This window comes from Nyctereutes procyonoides, unplaced genomic scaffold, assembly GCF_905146905.1.
Source record: "Nyctereutes procyonoides isolate TBG_1078 unplaced genomic scaffold, NYPRO_anot_genome, whole genome shotgun sequence".
In the NCBI taxonomy this organism is placed as follows: domain Eukaryota; kingdom Metazoa; phylum Chordata; class Mammalia; order Carnivora; family Canidae; genus Nyctereutes; species Nyctereutes procyonoides.
In genome coordinates, this window is record NW_026575052.1 from 16,783,712 (window position 1) to 16,806,812 (window position 23,101).

General features: G+C 44.9%; 1 protein-coding gene across 2 annotated transcripts in view; it reads left to right on the forward strand.

Annotated features, from left to right (window-relative positions):
• The first annotated feature begins 798 nt into the window (after positions 1-798).
• Positions 799-23,101, forward strand: part of ZBTB8B (zinc finger and BTB domain containing 8B) — a 29,443-nt gene continuing 7,140 nt past the window's right edge. The window contains exons 1-3 of one of the 2 annotated variants that reach the window (XM_055332631.1): positions 799-877; positions 8,001-9,031; positions 19,795-19,973. In XM_055332631.1, coding sequence (XP_055188606.1) covers positions 816-877; positions 8,001-9,031; positions 19,795-19,973 — 1,272 coding nt within the window. In that variant the 5' untranslated portion in view covers positions 799-815. Of the gene's footprint in view, positions 878-7,864; positions 9,032-19,794; positions 19,974-23,101 lie in introns of both variants that reach the window. The other variant, XM_055332632.1, reaches the window with a different exon arrangement.

Below are 23,101 nucleotides of genomic sequence, written 5' to 3' on the forward strand. Positions count from 1 at the left end.
GGACGCCGGGTGGACACGAAGAGGGCCATCTACAAGCCCAGGAGAGAGGCTTGGGGCAGATCCTCCCTTCAAAGCCCTCAGAAGAAACCAACCCTGCCCACACTTCGTCTTTCTAATCTCCAGAACTGCGAGACAACGAATTCCTGCTGCTCAAGCCAGTTTGTAGTATTGGATACAGCAGCCCCAGCAAACTGATGCGTCCCCTAAGAGAGCCGAGCTCCAAGCTGGTCTGTCTCGTTCACAGCTGTCCCACAACATGCCAGTGTTGTTACTGAGTACCAAGGGCACCGCTGCCTGTTTTCACTTGTATACGTGGAACTGAAAGCTTTTCAAGGGAAGAGAGAGTTGCGGTGTTCAGTAAAAACCTGTTGAGTGGGTGAAAGCATTTCACTTAATTTTCAGAATTTCCGCGGAGCGCGGGCAAGTAAAATGCGTGCGGACTGACAGGTCAGAGCTCCTGCTCTCCGGCGGCCCTCCTGCGCACAACGTGCTCCCAGCTCTCGGGACAAAGGCATCAACACTTGGCAGGTCCCTCAAGTGGGACTCAGAAGACCCGACGGAGCTCCGGCCTTCTGTAAGCGGCGGTTCTTGGTATCTCGGTACTTGTAGTTTCGTCCACTCTCTCTTTGGCGGAGAAAGGAACGCGGAGACCACAACTCCCGTCACCGCGCGGGCCCCGGCGCGGTCGGAGCGCAGCCTCGGAGGCGGCGCGGGCGCCGTTGACGAACCTGCTGGCCGAAGGGCCCGCCTTCCAGGCCCAGGAGCCCCTGTGATTGGTCAGCTGCCTCGCCTCTCACGGAGGGGGCGACAGGTGAATGAAGGGGGGGCGTGTAGGTGCGCGGAGCTCGGTGGCCGCGCGGCTGGATCCAGCTGGAAGGTGAGACCCGTGAAGCGGATTCGTGCTGCAGCTTTCATGGGTTTGGGGGAAGATTCGGGGCGCCCCAGGAGGTCGCCCTTGGGTGAGGGGAGCGGGCAGGGAACTCCCCTCTCGGTCGGCCTCCCTCGGACCGCCCGGCCTGGGCTACTCCTGAGCCCCCCGCCGCGCGAACCTGAGCTGCATGACCGACCCTCCCTGGGCTCCAGCGTGGAGCAGGGTGGCGCGGCGCGGCGGCAACTGCCTCCCCTTCCTGGCATCGGGCTGTCTCCGCGCGTCGTCCAGCTGGGTGGTCTGCGCGCCCGCCTATTGCGACGGTGCCGGGGCGGGGAGCTAGGGCTCCGCCAGGCTGGGGCAGCGCTCGCCGCAGCGGTGGTCACTCTGTTTGCAGGAGGCCACGGGAGGGGCAGGTCCCTGTTCCCCACCCTCAGGAGCCGAAGACCAGTCCAGCAACTGGTTCCCGTGATCTCCGCAGGGTGGTCTGGCTCTGGAGGGGGCGGAGGGAACCCCCTTGTCTTGAGAGCAGTTTAGCAGGTGAACTGAAGATGCAGTTGACCCCGACATTTTTTCGGTGGAAATGGAAACTCTTTTGCTGTGGCGTTCCCCTCCACTCCGTGCGTTGGGAGAGGAGTGACTTCCCCAACCCTTTGGGGAGTCAGGTTGGCATTGTAGTTAGCGTGTCAGTTCTGGAATCAACCCAATTTTGGTTCCGATGCTCGCTTGGGTGTATTAGCTATAAATGTGAGCCTCAGTTTCCTCTCCTGAAAAAGAGGGTATAACGACGATATCTACTGCATTGGGTTATTGTAAGGTAAAACTTAATGCTTATAAAGTACTTTCTACAGTGCTTCATGAGAAGTGGTTTTTAGTAAATGCTAGCAATTGATGAACAGGTTTCTTTTTCTTTTTTTAAATGTTTTTTATTTTATTTTAAGATTTTATTTATTTATTCATGACAGAGAGAGAGAGAGAGGCAGAGACACAGGCAGAGGGAGACGTAGGCTACACGCAAGGAGCCCAATGTGGGACTCAATCCGGCACTCTGGGATCACACCCCAAGCCCTAAGAGGAAGACAGAAAAGACAGAAGCTCAACAGCTGTGCCACCCAGGCATCCCTATTTATTTATTTTAGAGAGGGAGGGGCGGGAGGGAGAGGGAGAGAGCGATCCATCGAGAGGTGGGGAGGAGGTAGGAGGGAGGAAGAGTCTCAAGCTGATTCCACTGAGCAGAGCCAGGAGCCGGACCAAGGGCTCCATTGATCTCATGACCCTGAAATTATGACCTGAATCCAAAACCAAGAGTCCAACGTTTAACCAACTGAGCCATCCAGGCGACCCCCTCCCTCCTACCCGCCCCCCCCCCTTTTCTTTGATGAGCAGTTTTCATTATTCTTAGGTTGATGAGACTGAAGGAGTCAAGTCAGAGTCAGGGGGTGGAATTCAAGCCTGGTTTTGGTGCCTAAATGAACACAGTCATGTGATCTGGGTAGGTTTCCCTGGGGAATGTGGGAGTGTGTTGCAGGGGGTAGCGTTGGCACCTGCTCTCTCCTGGGTTCGTTTTTTTTCTATTCCTGGCATCTTCCTTGTGTCAGGCATTGTATATAGCCAGTAACTGTTGAATTGAATTGGAACAGTAAGAGGGCTGGGAGGGCGGGGGAAGTCCCTGCCAGAGTGTGGATAATTGTACTTCTGAGAGCAGTATACCCAAAGAGTTTCTTTCCAAGGAGAAGTAGTGATCCTCAGCATGTCCCAGGGATGCAAGACACTAAAGGCAAGTGATATGAGTAACGATTTCCACAGTATATGTCAAGTATAGGGTTGGGGACAGACTTTTGCAAGGTTAGGCAGTATTTATATGACCCAATGGAATCTAGATTATTTGCAGAGAGAAAGCCAAAGGAGATGGGTTTTGGGTACTATTGCTGGAAAGGAGCATCTTCCAGTGAAAGATGGAAGTGGCCTGGGAGAAGGCCCTGTAGATAAAACTATTCTTCAGACTAAGTACTGTATCTACCCTAGTTTATTTCTCTCAGCCAACTCCTTATCCCTCTGTCCCTCCTCCTTTCCTCCCTTTGTTTAAAAAGAAAAAATGAAAGCAGAACATAGACATAGTAAAACACTCTGACAGCACAGAAAGGTTGAAAATGAAAAGTGAAGGTCCCTCCACACACCTCTTACCCTTAATCCCTCTTCTCAAGGATATCTGCTATTAACTCTTGCTTGTATAACCTTGCTGGGGAAAAATCATGCATATGTGGATGGTACCATAGTACATTTTGTTTTGCATCTTGCTTTTTTCTCAATGTATCTCGGTGACCTTTCCATAATGAACACACACAGCTCTAGCTCATTAAAAACAGGATTGCATAGTATTCCCCTGTGTGATTGTTCCTCATTGATTTAACTTGTCCCCTATTGGTGGACATTTAGATTATTTTTACTTTTGCACTAGTACAAAAATCTGGTGAATGGAGATCTCTGAACTTGTAATTTGATGTTTTTTGGCAACAGCCAAAAGACTAAATTTTTACATTGAAATTTCTGGGGCAAAAGAAGTGTGCATTTAAAAAAATTTACATTTTATATTTAATTTAAAAAAATTTCTGGGCAGCTCCGGTGGCCCACCAGTTTAGCGCCACCTTCAGCCCTGGGTGTGATCCTGGAGACCGGCTGAGTCCCACGTCGGGCTCCCTGCATGGAGCCTGCTTCTCCCTCTACCTGTGTCTTTGCCTCTCTCTCTCTCTCTCTCTCTCTCTCTCTCTCTGTGTGTGTGTGTGTGTCTCTCATGAATAAATAAATAAAATCTTTAAAAAAATTTTTTTTGAGAAAGAGCAAGAGCATGCATATGAACAGAGGGGGGCAGGGACAGAGGGAGAAGGAAAGAGAGAGAATCTGAAGCAGACTCCACTCCTGAGCCATCTAGGGGCTTGACTTGGTGTTTGGTCTCATGACCCTGAGATTATGACCTGAACCAAAATCAAGAGTCGGATGCTTAACCGACTGAACCACCCAGGCAACCCAAATGATGTGTGCATTTTAAATTTTAATAAATATTGCCAAATTCCTCTCTGAAATGGTGTTCCAGATTACATCCATGTCAACAGTGGATATTAGCACACTGAAAAATATGGTTTTCTTTCAGTTCTTTTTTTTTAAGATTTTTTTTTTTTTTAATCTGAGAGAGAGAGAGAACAGGAATGGGTTGGGAATGAGCAGAGGGAGAAGGAGAAGCAGACTCCCTGCTGAGCAGGGAGCCTGAGCCCAAGACCCTGGGATCATGACCTCAGCCAAAGGCATACACTTAACATACTGAGCTACCCAGTTCTGAAGAAGAGTAGAGTGTGGTATTGAAATATTGCATTTTCCTAGATCTTGTTTTCCCCTTCATATTTTGATAGCCAAAGGCAATGGCAGGAACTAATGGGAAGGCTTGGTTAGAGCAGTCAGAAGAAATGGAAATGACAGTGAAACCTTAGTCCTGTGACAACTTTCAGGGTTAATTTTTTTGAGGGGAATAGTAGAATTGTGCAGATATCTGATAGTTTTCTTCCTTTCTAAACCAAAAGTTAATTTTATCCACTTCGGATAAAAAAATTCCAGAAATTATGACATAACTTCCTTGACTTTAAAACGAATATAAATGGATAAGAATCATCTTGGTGACATAGGCCCATCAATTATAGCCCGAGGCTATAATTTAGTGCTGTCCTTAGACCATTTTGAATATGTAGGAGCATTTAATACTTAGCTACATGGCCTCAGGCTAATATTTTGAAAAAAATTCCCGAGTCTATTTTTAAAGTAACTTTTCTACCTTTTCCTAGCTGTCAGTTCTCACTTTTGTCAGTTTACTTGCTTATAGAAGCTCCTCAACTTCTCTCCCTAATTGATTGTCTGGTTTCTTTCTTTCATTTTTTTTATTTTTAAGATTTTATTTATTTATTCATAGAGACAGAGAGAGAGAGAGAGAGAGGCAGAGACACAGGCAGAGGGAGAAGCAGGCATCATACAGAGAGCCTGATGTGGGACTCCATCCAGGGTCTCCAGGATCACGCCCCGGGCTGCAGGCGGCGCTAAACCGCTGTGCCACCCGGGCTGCCCTCTTTCTTTTTAAAAATATTTTATTTATTTATTCATGAGAGACACTGCGAGAGAGGCAGAAAAATAGGCAGAGGGAGAAGCGGCTCCCTGAGGGGAGCCTGATGAAGGACTCTGATCCCAGGATCCCAGGGTCATGCCCTGAGCCAAAGGCAGACTTCAACCACTGAGCCACTCAGGTGCCCCAGTCGTCTAGTTTCCAAACTTAATGCATTACTTGCTATAAATATATAGAAAGTAGGTGTGAACTGCCACTTAATAAGGTTGTTGAGGGTCTTTAATTAGTATAGTCTGTGTAGTTAGTGCATAGACCTTGGGGAATCTATTTTGCCAGTGGACGACCCTTTTGTGGGGAGGAGTGCCTGATTTCTGGGTGGGTGAGGTATTGTGTTGCATTTGTAGAATGGAGGAGTGCTAAGGAGTTGTGCTTGGCAGCTCTGATTAGGCCTTTTGTGATTACAAGTAGGGGGTGATGATGTACTTGGTTGTAGAAACTTTTCTGTACTCAATGGCTCAGTATGGAAAAGGGGTAACTGAAACCCAATTTTGGCTGCTTGTTACTTAAAAACCCAATACTTAAGGGAGGAGCCTGGCTACCTGGGGAGAAGGTGGACTCTTGTACAAGAGCCAACTCTGAGGTTTCTGCCTGGTACAGAGATTTTTTGACAGGGCTCTGTGCTCAGCAGAAGACTGCTTCTCCCTCTCCCTCTGCCGCTCCCCCTGCTTGTGCACTTGCGCTTGTTCACGGTCTCTCTGTCAAATAAATAAACTCTTAAAAAAAAATAAAGGAGTTTAATCAGTTATGGTAGTACAGTGGTCTTTGATTATGTGCAATTCAGTGATGCTACAGAATTGCCTCAGTGCACAGAGGTTGTGCAAGAAGGTCTGGTTCGATGGTAGCCTAGGGTTGTGCATGAGTATTCTGATCTTTCTCCAAAGGAGGGCAAGGTTTACAGATGCACAAAGGGAGGTCAGTAGAGTGACCATTTATGTGACCTTAAAAAAGAAAAAAATTTTGTTAAAAAATTGCTGGGCTAATCAGAAAGCCAAGGCAGCTTCAAACAGACATGCTGGTCTCTGTGGACTGGGAAAGTTCTGGTTCTTCATTTTCTTTTTTTTTTTTTTAATTTTTAATTTATTTATGATAGTCACACACAGAGAGAGAGAGAGAGAGAGAGAGAGAGAGAGAGGCAGAGGCAGAGACACAGGCAGAGGGAGAAGCAGGCTCCATGCACTGGGAGCCCGATGTGGGATTCGATCCCGGGTCTCTAGGATCGCGCCCTGGGCCAAAGGCAGGCGCCAAACCGCTGCACCACCCAGGGATACCTGGTTCTTCATTTTCTAAGGCCAGAGTTCTGCAAATCTCAAAGAAAGCAAATTAGTTCTGTTACTAGTTAGGTCCAGTGCTTTAGGTCAGTAAGCACGGAGTTATGTTAACTTGAAGTAAGTTAACCCTTAAGACCAGCCGCAGTGCTGTAACAGGATGGCTCTGTGGTTTGTGTGATGGGAAAAGATGGAGGAGGGATCTCAGGGAAGAAGGTCAACATCTGTCTTTCTCACCAGCGAAAGGACTTTAAACTTGATTTATACATGTTCTATTTAGCAATTAAGAAAGGAGTATTCCTTTGTATTTAGCAAACCTACTTTGTCCAAAGTACTCTGCCAGATGCTATGGGGGATAGCAAATGAAAGATGTGGGGCAGCCCAGGTGGCTCAGCAGTTTAGCGCCGCCTTCAGCCCAGGGTGTGATCCTGGAGTCCTGCGATCGAGTCCCATGTCGGGCTCCCTGCGTGGAGCCTGCCTCTCCCTCTGCTTGTGTCTGTGCCTCTTTCTCTCTGTGTCTCTCATGAATAAATAAAATCTTTTTTTTTTTTTTTAAGAAAGAAAGAAGATGTGGCTCATGTCTTCAAAGGGTTGTAGTCCACTGACAGACAAGGGCCAGGACATAAAATTCAGGGGAGTGAACCAAGGATAGTGGCGTCAGTCAGTTGGGAGCCTCTCATTTGCAAGAGATAGAAAACCCAATTCAGACCTGCTAAGGCAAAAAAGAGACTTAATTGGCTTCTGGCACAGCATGGGTTGAGGCTCAGATGGTGTCCCCGGGCTCCATCTGTTGCTCCTGCCTGAGCTGGACTGTCATCTTTGCTGGGCTGGTTCCCCTGGTGGTGAGGCAGCATCTCTGACATCCCACATACCCACAGAGTAGACAGTGGTCTTTTTGGAATCCCCAGTAAACATTTATTGCTCTTAATTGCTCTGGCCAACCCACATAGCCATCTCTGAGCTAATCACTGAGCTCAGAATGTGGGATACCTTGATCATGTTGGTATCTATTATATCTAGAGCCTGGGGATGATGCCCACTGAGGCAAGACACATTGGCCAAGAATGGGGGAAGGGTGGTTCTAGCAAAACCAGAAAGGGCATTAAAACCATAAGAATGATGACTGTATGCTGGCTAGCCCAAGAACCCACCATGTTTCCATGAAGTGATGATAATAGGTGAGACAGGCGAGTATAGTCTCTAAGATCCATATCAGGGTTGAACTGTAAGTATTAGATTTGGGTATTATCTATATTTTGAGTCTTGAAGAAAGTATAATGTAGGCATAAGAGCAGGAACTCCAGGGGATAACTGACCTGGTTTTGAGTCCCGGCTCTGTTACAGCTGGGTCATGTCCTACCTTCTCTTAAGTTTCAGTTTCCTTATCAGAAAGATGGGGACAAGATGGGTATTTTATCATCAGGTTTTTCTAAAAATTCATTGAGAAAAAAAAATTCATTGAGAGATTCCATGTAAAACACTATGTACTATGCCACCTGCAGTTTGTTCTAGTTATTTTTGTTGTTTTTCAAAAATTAACCCTGTTGGACAACCTCTGATTTTTGTTAGATGCCAAATAGCTCCTGTATCAGAAAGACGGTATTGAACCAGTGTTTTCAGAAGAATGAAAAAGAAAAATTAAAACTGAACATCTTATTTGTAAGGTTGGGATTGGTGAATTAACTTAAAAAAAAAATCTTGGCAGAGATACAGGCTACTCCAGAGCAGCAGCTGGTGGAGAAATGGAGATGCAATCCTATTATGGCAAGCTCTTGGGGGAGTTGAATGAACAGCGAAAGCGGGACTTTTTCTGTGACTGCAGCATCATTGTGGAAGGGCGGGTCTTCAAGGCCCACAGGAACATTTTGTTTGCCAACAGCGGCTACTTCCGAGCCCTGCTCATTCACTACATCCAGGACAGTGGGCGGCACAGCACCGCCTCCCTGGACATTGTCACCTCCGATGCCTTCTCCACCATCTTAGACTTCCTGTACTCTGGGAAGCTGGATCTGTGTGGGGAGAATGTGATTGAAGTTATGTCGGCTGCCAGCTACCTGCAGATGAACGATGTGGTGAACTTCTGCAAGACATACATCAGGTCATCCCTTGATATCTGCCGGAAGATGGAGAAGGAGGCAGCAGTGGCTGCAGCGGTGGCAGCGGCAGCAGCGGCGGCAGCGGCCGTGGCGGCTCATCAGGTTGACAGTGGAAGTCCCAGTCCAGGGAGGGAAGGGACCTCCTGCGATACCAAGAGCTTGGTCTCCTCTCCAGGCGAGGGAGAGGAGAGTGTGGACTGTCCAAGAGTGTCCCCTTGCAGTGACTGCAGAGGCTGCCACCCGCTGGAACTGGTGGTGAAGGACAGCCAGGGCAGTGGCCCTGCTGACAGTGACCTCTCTATTCTGCCCAAACAGATAGAGCCCAAGGTGGAGTTTGATGCTGACGAGGTGGAGGTGGAGGTGGAGGTGGAGGGTGGTGCGCACCTGCAGCCATATGCCGCCCCACTCAGCCTGACCCACATGGATGAGGGTTTGCCCGGTGGCCAGGCTGTCGACTTGGCTTACAGTAACTACCACGTGAAACAATTCCTGGAGGCGCTCCTGCGCAACAGTGCTGTCCAGAGCAAAGATGATGGGGACCATCACTTTTCCCAAGGTTTGGAGGGAAGACCAGATGGTGCGGGAGGAGGCGTGAGTTCCATGATGGATGTACCAACTGACTGGTATGGAGAGGACTCAGGTGAGCTCCATTAGCATTCAGTATCTCTGGTGGTCATTTAGCATGCACATTTGTGCCTCATTGGCTTCTATCATGATCATCATCATTGTCACTGCCCTCATCATCACCGTCTTCTTCACCGCCATCATTACCGCCACATGATTACCACCCCACCAGGAGGTGTCAATTGAGCACCTGCTGTGTGCAGGCCATTGTCTCTTCCTGTATGTAAGTATTTTACCTCCACAACTAGAGTATAAGCATGCTGAGGGCAGTTCTGAAGACAGGGAGGGAACCTACTGTCTTCTACTAATCAGCAGTGGGACTTCACTTAAATCAGTAAATCTCTTTGAACTCATTTTGTTCAGGAGCTAATCATCCCTGCCTTGCCTTTCTCACAGGGTTGAGGACCAAATGAGAAGGTTCTCAGAATTTTTTCTCATGTATGGTAACATATTCTAGACAGGTAAGAAATTTATCCTTCTTTGTGTCAACCACGATGCCTGACAGATATTAGACACGCACTTAGGGTGTCACAGTCAATGGTACTATTTACTCGAGGATGTCTAAAATGAGTCAGCATTTGGCTTTATGTGAGTACATTTCTTATATCCTTTGGTAGGCTTTTTTCTCTCAATAATTAATGTTGATAACTCCAAAGACATGTGTGTTTTAATTAAATCATCAACCTTAAGCTAGCTTTTATATCAGATATTTTCCTTTGGTAGGCTTTTGAGTTTTAAGAGAACTTGGTTGTTTCCCTAAACACTTCTGAGAGATGAATTGACATGACTAACTCCTCTTAACAGGTGGGGTAATTGTGCTGTGAAATGTCTTGTAGGAGATTGAAATAGACTTGGCTGCCACCGTACTGATGAAAGAACCCTATAGCTTCCAGAACTTCAAGCCAAGAAATTAATGAATCCCAGTTTAAATTCACCCTTCAAAACTGAGCAATGAAAGTATTTTGGATAAGGGAGATCAACCACTTTTATTTGTTACTAAATGGTTGTCTTGAGACGTTTAATTTCATTTTTTTTTAAAGCAAGAACACTCTGTATGTCTGATTAAAACTAGGCTTGAAAACTTGAAAATGCTGTTTCTGATCCTCAGGGACACTGGCTTAACCAGCATTTAGAAGGCAGTGGCTGTTTTCATGAACACATTGTGGGAACAAATTGAAATCTCATTTCCGTGCATAATAGCACTTCACAGACGGTGACCACCCTTTCACACCCAATAGACCCTCATGAGTTTGGCAGAAGAGTGTAGAGAAACTGAGACCCACAAGGGTTTGGTGAATTTACTAAGAATACAGAGCTAAAACTAGAAACCTGAGCTGGCTTCATTTTATTCAAACAAACTGTGAAAGCAGCACAAATGAATAGAAGATTTCAGTGCCGTGATTTTATCTTTCAACCCCTCTCTGCCTGTAAGCAAAGTATCAAGAAACAGTAATGTAGCCTACACCACCTTCATTCAGGTCCAGTCTATCAATCTGTAAAGTCATGTTTCCAGCTAGAAGGTGCTATGTCAAGGCAGCCACCCTGGCCCCTGGCCGTGACAATTGGCTGCCAAGTTTTGATTCTATCCACAAGGCTCCTGTGTGAATTTATTCCAAATGCCAAGGCACAGAGTTGGACTAAGGTGTTTGGTCATTCATTTATTTGCTCAAATATTTGAATACCTTCCTGGTAAAGACACAAAGATAAATCAGACATGGATCCAGCCCTCAAAGAACCGGTGGTGTCTCGGAGGAAATGAGAGGTGTGTCATTGGCATCACGTGATAGAAAGACACTAGTTCTGGAAAACAGATGGAGGTGTGATTTTCACAGTAGTTTGAAAGCAGGAGTGCTGGCTTCTTCCTGCATTATGAAAGTGATATCTGAGGATAAGAAGAGGAAACATAGGTAAAAATTTATTGGAGTCAGGTCATGGAAAACCTTACATGCTAAGAGGTGAGTTTTTGTCTATAGGCGCAGGGGAATTTTTGGTAGTTACTGAGCTTGGGAATGGGCAGGTTCTCCGCTTGAGGGAGATTAATTTGGCCTCAGCACCAGATGGTGTAGAGAGGGGAGATGAGGGCAGGGAGACAGGAGGTTATTGCAATAATTCCATATCCACTTTGCATACATCTGACGTAAATAGACACTATCATATCATAAGGTCCTCCTGTAAGCTCTCCTCCCCCAGACCTCCCAATCGCAGCTCCAGCACTTCCCATTGCTTCTTAGAAAGTTAGAAGTTCCAAAAAAAAAAAGAAAGTTAAAAGTTCATCTGCATTGACTACCTCCACTGTTTTACTTCCTATTCTTTTCTCGGTCCATCACAGTCTGGCTTCTGCCCCCTACACACCACTGACACTGCTGCCATGAGGTCAGCCATACATTTCTAGAATCAGTCCAATGAGTGATTTTCAGGTGTTATCTTACTTGGCCTCTCTCAGCTGTTGACTCTGCCCTTTCTCTCCTTCTTGCAATTCTTTCTTCCTCTGGCTCCTGATACCATGGATACCCATTGCTCTGACCTCTGCCCATTCCTTTCCAGTCTCATCACAGAGTCATTTAATGCCAGTGTGTCCAGAATTCTGTCATTGGCTTGCTTCTTCAATATCTTACCATCAAGGTCTCATCCTTTTTTTATGGCTGAGTAATACTCCATTGTGTGTGTATGTGTGTATATTTATTTATCAATGGATGCAGGTTGCTTCCATATCTTAGCTATTGTAAACAATGCTGCAATAAACACAGGGATGCATATCTTTTCAAATTAGTATTTTTGTTTTCTTTGGGCAAATTCCCCATAGTGGAATTTGAGAGACCTCCATACTGTTTTCCACAGTGACTGTCCCAATTTACATTACCACGAAAGTGTAGGAGGATTCCTTTTTCTTCACATTTTTGCCAGCACTTGTTATTTCCTTCTGAGTGTAGCCATTCTGACATGTGTAAGGTGGTATCTCATTGTAATGTTGATTTGTATTTCCCTGATGATTAGTGATATTAAGCATCTTTTTCATGTGTCTTTTGGCCATCTGTATGTCTTTGGAAAAATGTCTGTTCAGGTCCTCTGCCTATTTTTTAATCAGATTGTTTTTATGGTGTTGAATTGTGTTAAGTTCTTTATATATTTTGGATATTCATCCCTTATTGGATTTATCAGTTCCAAATACCTTCTCCCATTCAGTAGGTTGCCTTTTTGTTTTATTGATGGTTTCCTTTGCTGCACAAAAGCTTTTTATTTTGCTGTAGTCCCAATAGTTTATTTTTGCTTTTGTTTCCCCTGCCTTAAGAGACATGTCTAAAAAAACATTGCCATGACCGATGTCAGAGAAATTATTGCCTGTGCTCTTTTCTAGAATTTTTATGCTTTTAGGTCTCACATTTAGGTTTTCAATCCATTTTGAGTTTGTTTTTGTTTTGTGGTGTTAGAAAGTGGTCCAGGTTCATTTTTTTCATGTACCTGTTCATTTTTCCTAGCATCATTTATTATTATTTTTTTAAAGATTTTATTTATTTATTCATGAGAGACACAGAAAGAAGTAGAGACACAGGCAGAGGGAGAAGCAGGCTTCCCTCAGGGAGCCCAATGCAGAACTCAATCCCAGGACTCTAGGATCACACCCTGAGCCAAAGGCAGACGCTCAACCACTGAGCCACCCAGGCGTCCCCCTACCATCATTTATTAAAGAGACTGTCTTTTCCCATTTGTATATTATTGCTTCCTTTTTCATAGATTAATTGACCATATAAGAATTTCTGGGCTCTCTATTCTGTTCCATTGATATATGTATCCATTCATTCAATCATTTAACAGCTGTTTATTGAGTACCTACTATATGCCAGGCACTGTTCATCGGAGTGAACAAAAGGTAGTCCTTGTCCTTATGGAGCTGACATTCCAATGCAGAGAGGCTGACAACAAACATAATAAGTAAGTATATAGGATGAAGAACTAAAGCATGGGAAAAGTTGATAGAAAGTGAAGGAGATTCTATTTTATTTACTATAGACAAGGAAGTCTTTTCTAACAAGTTGCCTTTGAGCAGAAACTGCAAGAGAGGAAGAGAGCTAATGGTGCAGGTAACTCCGAGAAAAGAACATTTAGGGCAGAGGGAAGAGCCTGGTGCAAAGGCCCAGGTGCAGGTCACAGTTGGCGAGTGTACTAGAGGAACAGCAGGGTGTGCTGAGGGTGGAGTGGAATGTGCAAGGCAGAGTGCTAGGAGATGAGGTCAGAGAATTTGGGTGAGGGCAGACCAAGTAGGACCCTGAAGGCCATGAGAAGACCTTTGGGTTGTCCTCTGAGAAGGGATACCACTAGAGGGTCTCAGCCAAGAGTGACTTGAAATGACATATATTAAAATTATCCCTGTGGGTAGTGTGTGCCATAACCTCCAAAGTGGTCTTCTTGCATAGGACTGTACTATCTTTAAAGGCAGAACTGACCAGATTTGCTAATGGCTTGATGCGTGGTATGAGAAAAAGAGAAGTTAAGGATGATCCTCAGGTTTTTAGCTAGAGCAGATTTAAACACGTTATGTTTGTAATGCTCCTTGGATATCCAAGTGGAAATGTTCACTAAGTGGTTGCATCTGTATGCTTGGGGCTCTGGGGGGGAAGTCATAGCTGACATTTGAGAGTCATTAATGGATCCATGGAATTTGAAACCTGTACATCCCATGAACTTAGAGCTGTAGAAGAAGGTGAGAGATTTATGGACTGATCCCTGGGGAACTACAGCATGTAGAGGTCAGGAAAATAGGGAGAAGCCAGTAAAGAAGATGATGAAGAGGCAGACAGTGAGGTAGGAGGAGAATCGAGAGTGATAGATGCCAGGAGGAGAAAGTGTTTCACAAAAAAAAAAAAAAAAAAAAGAAAAGGACTATGTCCAGTATTGCATGTAGATGGATTAAGAACTGATCGTTGGGGAGTTCATTTGTGGGCTTGCCAAGAGTAGTGTTGATGAAGTGGGAGGCAAGAGACCAAAGGGCTTGAATCAGAGCTGAGGAAATAGATGTGAAGACAGTGAGTGTTGATGCTTCTTTCAAGAAGTTTTGCTGTGAAGGAGACAGAAATACATCAGTAGCTGAAGGGGCATATGAGGTCAAGGTTTTTATTAAGGTGGAGGATCTAAAAGCATGTTTATTTACTCCTGGATGGGAGTGATCCAGGAGAGAGGAGGATAATTGAGGGCAGAAGAGAGAGGGACAGTTGATAGATCAAGGTCAGACAGGGTCCCTGAACATGTGGCAGGGGATGGTTTGGTTCTGCATTTGAGGAAGGCTAGTCCATTCATAGGAACAGGAGTGAAAGCAAGCCATATGTGTTCATGGGGGAGTTTGGGGGTGGCTGGGAGCACGGGGAGGTTCTCTTCTGATTGCTTCTCCTCAAAGAAGTAAGGACAGTGGCTAAAGAGAGGAGGGGACAGTGGGGGTGGAGACCTGAGCAGAGGGAGGGTATGGAATAGTCCTTGAGAAAAGTGGGAGAGAGTGAGCCCGGGAAATATTTAGGGTGTTTGGGCAGAACCAAGGGCTCTGATATTAGTGCTCAGAGGGTGATGGCTAGATGGATTTGAAGTGAGACCAGAACACACAGTTGTGTATCTTTCACCAGTGATGTTAACTTGCCTTCTTTCAGTTATGGAACAGGCATAGGTTTGTATTTAACTGGAATTTAGGTTTGACCAGGTGAATATAGACAGAGGGAGAGAGAGGATCCAGGCAGTTAAAGGTGGATGTGAAGAAGTGATTTCAGTGATGGATTGGGGGCACTAAGCTGGAGAAGGAGAGGCATGAGGACCCAAGGAGGTGAAGGAGAGTAAAATGGCAGCAAAGTCCATGGCTTGGTCCCAACCAAGAAGGGACATTTAGGGGGTGAGCTGGAAAGATATGAGATAGTGACTGGGAAGCGGGGTGCTTGGTTTGTGGGCTGTGGAGCAAATGCAGTCATTGGAAATATCTCGGTATGGGGATGGGGCCATAATTCTCACTCCCATCTACACACTATCAGGGTGCTTTAAAAATACAATGTTTGGTGGAGCACCTGGGTGGCTCAGTTGGTTAAGCATCTGCCTTCGATTCAGGTTATGATCCTGGGGTCCTGGGATCAAGCCCCGCATCTGGCTTCCTGATGAGCGGGAAGCCTACTTCTCTCTCTCCTTCTGCCTGCTGCTCCCCTTGCTTGTACTTTCCCTCTGTCAAATAAATAAATAAACAATCTTTTTAAAAAAATGACACTTGGGATAGAGATTGGATATCGTTTTGTTTGTTTGTTTGTTTCCCAGGTGATTCTAATATGCAGGTAGAGTTGAGAGCTCTTGGTCTAGGATTGGGTAGCTGAGGTGGGGTGGAGAACAAAGTCTTTGGAGGAAAGGAGGTTAAGGAACAGAGAAGCTAGGGTGTTGGAGAGGTCATTTTCAGTATTCACACCAAGAATTATGTCAGGAGTTGTATTTGAAGGCAATGTGATCAAACCTCCACAGAATGAGGAGGTGACCTTGGGGCTCCAAGATGGCTGCAATAAGGAGAGGTAATTATGCTATCATTTGATAGTGTGAACTTCAAAAGCTCTTAAGGTTTTTAAGGATGGAGGGAGGGACAGTGGTCTGGGGATGACAGTGAGGCACAAGGACTATCCTACTCACCTCTGACTCAGAGGCATCAGGGTGATGGAGTAAGGGAAGCAGGGTACTCAGGGGAGACCCAGGCCTTAATTAAAGCAACCACTCCAATCTGCTGAAGATTCTCAAAACTGTATTCCCTTCTGTGCCTCTGTGCCTGAGCTCCAGATTTATTTGTCTAAAGCCAGATATGCTTCCCATGGATGCTCTGGACCTGCTCCAAATATAGTAAAATCCCAATTGAACTCCTCATTCCTCTAGTACCTGCTTTTCTTCCTGTGTTCCCTACCTCGGTTTATTTCCCCGTCATTCACCAAGCCAGCTAACCCAGAATCTGTGTCATTTTGAGTCTTCTCTTTCCCTTCTCTTCCCTTCCCCATGTAGTCATAGAGTGCTATTCATTTTCCTTCACATGCGTATCTCTTCTTCCTCACCTCCACGGTCACTGCTTTAGTTCATGACATTTCTTGTTCTCTACCACCTGTTACTTCCTACCTTTAATCTTGCTTCTCTTAAATCCTTCCCCTTTGGGGCATCTGCATGGTGCAGTCAGATAAGTGTCTGACTCTTGGTTTTGGCTCAGATTGTGATCTCAGGGTCGTGAGATCAAGCCCTGTGACAGACTCCCCACTCAGTGCAGAGTCTGCTTGAGACTCTCTCTCCCTCTCCCTCCCTGCACTCTTTCTCTCCCTCCCTCTCTCTTTCTCTCTCAAATAAATACATCTTAATACATAAATAAGTAAACAAATAAATAAATAAATAACCTTCCCCTGCATTATCTTTTGAGAGATCTTTTATTTTAAAGATTTTTTATTTATTTATTCATGAGAGACACACAGAGAGAGGCAGAGACATAGGCAGAAGGAGAAGCAGGCTCCTCCTAGGGAGCCCGATGTGGGACTTGATCCTGGGACTCCAGGATTATGCCCAGGCAGACACTCAACCGTTGAGCCACCCAGGCATCCCTCTGAGAGATCTTTTAAAACTCCAGTCTAGGGGCGCCTGGGGGGCTCAATTGGTTAGGCATCTGCCTTTGGCTCAGATCATGGTCCTGGGGTCAGGCTCCTTGTTCAGTAGGGAGCTTACATCTCCCTCTTCTCCTTCTGCCCCTCCCCATACATGCTTTCTCTCGCTCTCCCTCAAATAAATACTTAAAATCTTAAAAAAAGAAAACCTAAAATATGACTATATACGTCCCCTCCTTAAAATTCTAGTTGCTTGGGCAGCCTGTGCGGCTCAGTGGTTTAGCGCCACCTTCGGCCCAGGGCATGATTCTGGAGACCCAGAATCAAGTCCCATGTTGGGCTCTCTGCATGGAGCCTGCTTCTCCCTCTGCCTGTGTCTCTACCTCTGTCTTTCTGTTTCTCATGAATAAATAAATAAAATCTTTAAAAAAATTCTAGTTACTTAGAGAATAAAGTTCAAGTTCCTGAACATATCAAAATCATGAAGGCAAACATTTTTGTCTTTTCTGTTCACTACTGTATCCCCAGGACAGCCCAACACAATAGATGCTCAGTTTGAATTTGTTGAATAAACGATTGAAAAGTTATCTTTACATCCTGGTTCTTGCCCCTCCCATAGGATCATTTCTCATCCCCTGTCTCCCCTCCACTTTATATTCTGTATTCTCACTTACCTCTATGCCTAAGCATGTGTTATTTCCTCTGTCTGAAATACCTTTCTCTCTTGAACTCATGGTGAACTCCTTTTTTTTTTAATTTTTATTTATTTATGATAGTCACACACAGAGAGGGAGAGAGAGGCAGAGACACAGGCGGAGGGAGAAGCAGGCTCCATGCACCGGGAGCCCGACGTGGGATTCGATCCTGGGTCTCCAGGATCGCGCCCTGGGCCAAAGGCAGGCGCTAAACTGCTGCGCCACCCAGGGATCCCTCATGGTGAACTCCTATTCATTCTTTAAAATCTTGCTTGAAGATCATCTCTCCCAGAAATCTTTTCTGAATTCCTAGAGTGAATTCATTAGTTTCTTGTCCATGTTCTTCATCATTTGGAACTTTGCTTGGGTTACATTATATGTATGAATTTATTTACATGTCTTTTTTTCCTGCTAGCCTTAACTTTTGAGGGAGGAAATGGGTGCCTTGGTAAGGATAGACCTTGATAACACAGTGTCTGGTATGTAATAGACATTCAAATGAATGGTTGTATTGGTGAAATCAGATCATGAGAGAAGAAGGAAAATGTGATAATTCTTACTTTTCTGATGAAAATATAGTTAAGCAGTTGGTTAGGGACTAATGCTAGACCCATCTTACTTAATGTTTTTGTAGATAATTGAGAAGGAAGGTAAAGTATAATGCCAAGCTGGTGGGGATAGATTGCAGAAAGATTCCACAACACCAGAAGAGTGAGCAAGAAACTGGCATCTCAGTTCCAGTCTGACCAGTGAGAAATGAAATAATCCAACATACATATGTAGTGACAAGTTGAGAGCTACTGCTTTTAAAATAGGAAACAGGTTTTGGAATCACTATAGATTATGCAGCATGTTAGGCATTATCAATCTGGGAGCTGGAAACCAGAGAAAATAATCTCCACCTTTGTGTAGAATGATGCTGGATTCTCACTTGGGAATCAGCTTGCCATACTTTTGGCAACACTTCAGAAAAGACAAAGCTCAGTTAGGTATTCTGAGAAGGTCCCAGAGAAAAGGAGTTACTCTAGTATTGAGAGAAACCACAGAGCCTGGGCTGCTTCATCAGTAAAGAAACAACACCAAGGAGAGGATGGTGGTGAAAAAAATGGCTGACATTTATGAGCTCTTACCATGTGCCAGGTGCTGTGCTTTAGGTATTACTTCATTTCATTCTTAACACAATCCTTTAAAGTGGGAACTAATATCATCCATATTTTACAGATGAGTAAAGTAAGACCCAGAGAAGTTAAATGAAATGTCTAAGGTCACATGGCTGGTAAATAGTAGAGTGGGGACTTGAACCCAGATTTTAATGCCTGGAAAGCTTGAGTCACTAATGCCGTTCTATATGATATGATATGACCAAAGTCTAAAAAATCCTGAAGGGCATGGATAGAGGAAACACATCTTGGAATACTATAGTAAGGGTAACTCAGGAAACTTGAAAGGAACAGTTTTTATATAGGAGGGGATAATCATGTTGTCACCTTAATGGTTGTATAAGCAAGGTGGGGGAAAAAAGAGTTGGAAAAAGACTTAAGTGAATTCCTGGATTTTTGATGATTTCTGGTCTATAGTTAGTACGCATTCCAGTTTAGGATGTGCATCATAGTACACCTCTTCTGCACATGCCTGGAAGCCATTCTTAGGCTCTCCTATAGCAGGAAGTATGGATCCCGATCCAAGGGTCTGATTCATCATAACAGAGGTTTCCAAACCTTTGAGGGTCATGGAATCAATCCAGGAGGTCTGTGTTGGTCAGTTCAGGCTGCCACAGCAGAATACCACAGATTGAGTGGTTTAAACACAGAGATGAGTCTAAGACCAAGGTGTTGGTGGGGTTATTTTCTTCCTGGCTTGCAAATGATTACCTTCTTGCTGGTCCTCACATGGCCTTTCCTCTGCATGAACAGAGAGAGAATGAGATCTCTGGTTTTTCTTCCTCTAATTATAAGGACACCTGTCCTATCAGATTAGGGCTCCACCTTATGATCTCATTTAATCGTAATTACCTCCCTATCTCCAAATATATAGTCACACTGGAGGTTAGGGCCTCGATGTATGAATTTGGGCGGGGGGATGTAATTCAGTTCCTAACAGGGTCTCAGCATCGCCTTAAAATGAAATCAAAGACAATACACACTGTCAGAGTGAGTGTTATTTTGGGAAGCTTTTCCAGTTATCCACTTGTAGACATGTGAATTCTGAGATTGTAATGTAAGCTGTATCTCTAACTGTGAGCCACAGAGAACTTCGAAAGCCAGTACCATATGGCATTCCTTGCAACCTTATATCAGAAGCCTGCTTCACCCTCTGGCTGACTGGGAGCCAGACAAAGACTTGGAATTTGTAGTGTCTTGCTATTATTAGCTGGTGGTAAAGTTGATGTCTTTCCTCTGGATCCGGGCTGGCGGAATTCCCCAGCTCCAGATCACCCATTAGAGGGTGGCCAGTGTCATTGGTTGCTTACAAGTACAGTTAAATCAACCCATTTGGTTCCCTAGGTGATGTGCTCGTGGTCCCCATCAAGCTCCACAAGTGTCCTTTCTGCCCTTACACCGCCAAACAGAAGGGCATCCTTAAGCGGCATATCCGCTCGCACACGGGCGAACGACCCTACCCCTGTGAGACCTGTGGCAAGAGGTTCACTCGACAGGAGCACCTGCGGAGTCATGCCCTGAGTGTAAGTGTCTGGGCTGGAAAATCTCCTGTAGAGGAGATGGAGAGAAGGAGGGGAGGGAGCTAATGTAAGGGTGAACCAGCCTCCCTTTTACTTCTCTGTCCACTAGAGTATTTTCAGAGAATTTTATTTTATTTGTTTATTTAAGATTTTAATTATGGGATCCCTGGGTGGCGCAGCAGTTTAGCGCCTGCCTTTGACCCAGGGTGCGATCCTGGCGACCCGGGATCGAATCCCACGTCGGGCTCCCGATGCATGGAGCCTGCTTCTCCCTCTGCCTGTGTCTCTGCCTCTCTCTCTCTCTGTGACTATCATAAATAAATAAAAAAAAAGAAAAAGATTTTAATTATTTATTTATGAGAATATATTGTATAGAATATACAATTCTATATTGTAACTAGAATATAAAAAGAAAAGATCTCCTCTGCAGAGACACAGGCAGAGGGAGAAGCAGGCTCCCTGCAGGGAAGCCTGATGCAGGACTTGATCCCAGAACCCTGGAATCACGACCTGAGCCAAAGGCAGGTGTTTAACCCCTGAGCTATCCAGGTGCCCCTCTTTTCAGAGAATTTTAAACATATGTTTCTATTAAATTAAAGCTGGCGGGATCCCTGGGTGGCGCAGCGGTTTAGCGCCTGCCTTTGGCCCAGGGCGCAATCCTGGAGACCCGGGATCGAATCCCACGTCGGGCTCCTGGTGCATGGAGCCTGCTTCTCCCTCTGCCTGTGTCTCTGCCTCTCTCTCTCACTGTGTGCCTATCATAAATAAATTAAAAAAAAATTTAAAAAAAAAAGCTGGCTTGGTGGCACTTGGAGAAAGTTAAAACTTATATGATAAGAGACTAGTTTTCTTAGACTCAAGAAAATTTAGATCCTGGTGAGGGATGGTTGTCACAAGGCAGAGAGCAGTGGGTCCTGGACAAGGGGATTGTGGGTCTGTTCTCAGGGATGTGATGCCAAAGGTGAGAAAAATGCAACCTCAGTTTTCCACCCAACCTCGGTACCTGGATGTGGGGAAAGCGTGTGCCGCCCTTCCTAAGGCAACCTGTGGGCAGCAAAGAGGGCTCCAGATCCAGGGGACCTCCCCTCCCACTGGCTGCCCCCTGGGATTCTGTCTCCCATGTAGGTGGTTAATTCCCACCATATAAAAGGGGTTCAGGCCATTTAGGAAGGTATTATATTTAAGATCATCTTTGAGCAGGCAGCCCAGGTGGCTCAGCGGTTTAGTGCTGCCTTTGGCCCAGGGCGTGATCCTGGAGACCTGGGATCGAGTCTCACGTCGGGCTCCCTGCATGGGGCCTGCTTCTCCCTCTGCCTGTGTCTCTGCCTCTCTCTCTCTCTCTCTCTCTGTGTCTCTCATGAATAAATAAATGAAATCTTAAAAAAAAAAATCTTTGAGCAAGGCAATCAGTCTTTGGAACATCAAACATAAAAATGATTTGGACTTCAGAGGACACTATCAATATTATGACAACCCAAAGAATGGAAGATAATTCTTGTGTATCATTTATCTGCTAAGGATCTAGTAACTAGAATATACAAAGAGCTCTTTCAATTCAACAATAAAAGACAAATAACCAAATTAAACAATGGATTTGAATAGACATTTCTGTAAAGAAGTTATACAAATGCCTAGTAAGGACATGAAAAGATGCTCAACATCACCAGTCATTAGGAAAATGCAAACGAAAGCCATGATGAGATACCACTTAAAACACAGTAGGATTGTTATAATCAAAGCACAAGTAATAACAAAGCATTGGCAAGGATGTGGAAGAATTGGAACATTCACACACTGCTGGTGGGAATGTAAAATGGTGCAGCCACTGCGGAAAACAATTTGGTGGTTCTTCAAAAAAAAAAGTCAAGCATAAAATTACCAAGTCCCAGCAATTCTGTATCTAAGTATATACCTGAGAGAGGTGAAAACATACATTCACACAAAAGCATACATGCACACAAATGTTCATAGCATTGTTCATAGAAGCCAAAAAGTGGGAATAACCCACGTGTCCATCAACTGATGAATGAGTAAACAAATTGTGGTCTATCCATACAATGGACCCTTATTCAGCCATAAAATGGGATGAAGTTCTGGTACATGCTACTACATGGAGGAACCACCAAAGCATTATAATACATGAAAGAAACCAGTCACAGAAGGCCACGTATCATCATATGATCTCATTTATATGAAATACATAAAATGGGCAGACCCATGGAGATAGAGTAGATCAGTGGTTACTGGGGCCTAAGAGGATGTCAGATGGGAGAGAAAGGCAGTTAATAGGCACCTGGTTTCTTTCTGGGGTGATGAAAATGTTCTGGAATTAGATGGTGGTGATAGTAGCACAATTTTGTGAATATACTAAAACAAACACTGAATTGTATGCTTTCAAAAGGTAAATTTTGGGACACCTGGGTGGCTCAGTTAAGCATCTGCCTTCAGCTCAGGTGGACCCTGGGATCAAGCCCCATGTTGGTCTCCCTGCTCAGTGGGGAGTCTACGTCTCCTTCTCCCACTGCTACTCCCCCTACTTGTGCGCGCGCTTTCTCTCTCTCTCTCTCATAAATAAATAAATAAATAAATAAATAAATAAATAAATAAATAAATAAATAAATATCTTTTTTTTAAAAGGTGAATTTTATGGTATGTGAGTTGTGGTTTTGAAAGAATTCAGTTTTAAGATAAGTACAAGATTACTGACTGTCTCTACTCTCAGGGCTGGCACCAGCACATCTGTCTGAGTATGGCCTCTTCTCATGGCCTTAAGTTTTTGTTTGTCTGTTTTTTCCCCAAAAATTCTTTTTTTAAAGATTTTTTAATGTATTTGAGAGAGAGAGAGAGCATGAGTGGGGGGGGGTCAAGGGTGGTGGGGCAGAGGGAGACAAAGAAACAGACTTCCTGCTGAGCAGGGAGCCTGATGGTGGGGCTCAATCTCAGGACCCTGGGATCATAACGAACCAACTGAGCCACCCAGGCGCCCCTTCCCCCTCAAATTATATCTCCAGTCTGTCTTGGCAGCAGTAAGTCCCTGATGCCCCTAAGATAGTTCATTGGTTGGAATCCTTATTCCCTCTGTCTTTCCCTGTTGTACAAGGTCCAGTCTACTATAGTCCAAAGAGGTGGTG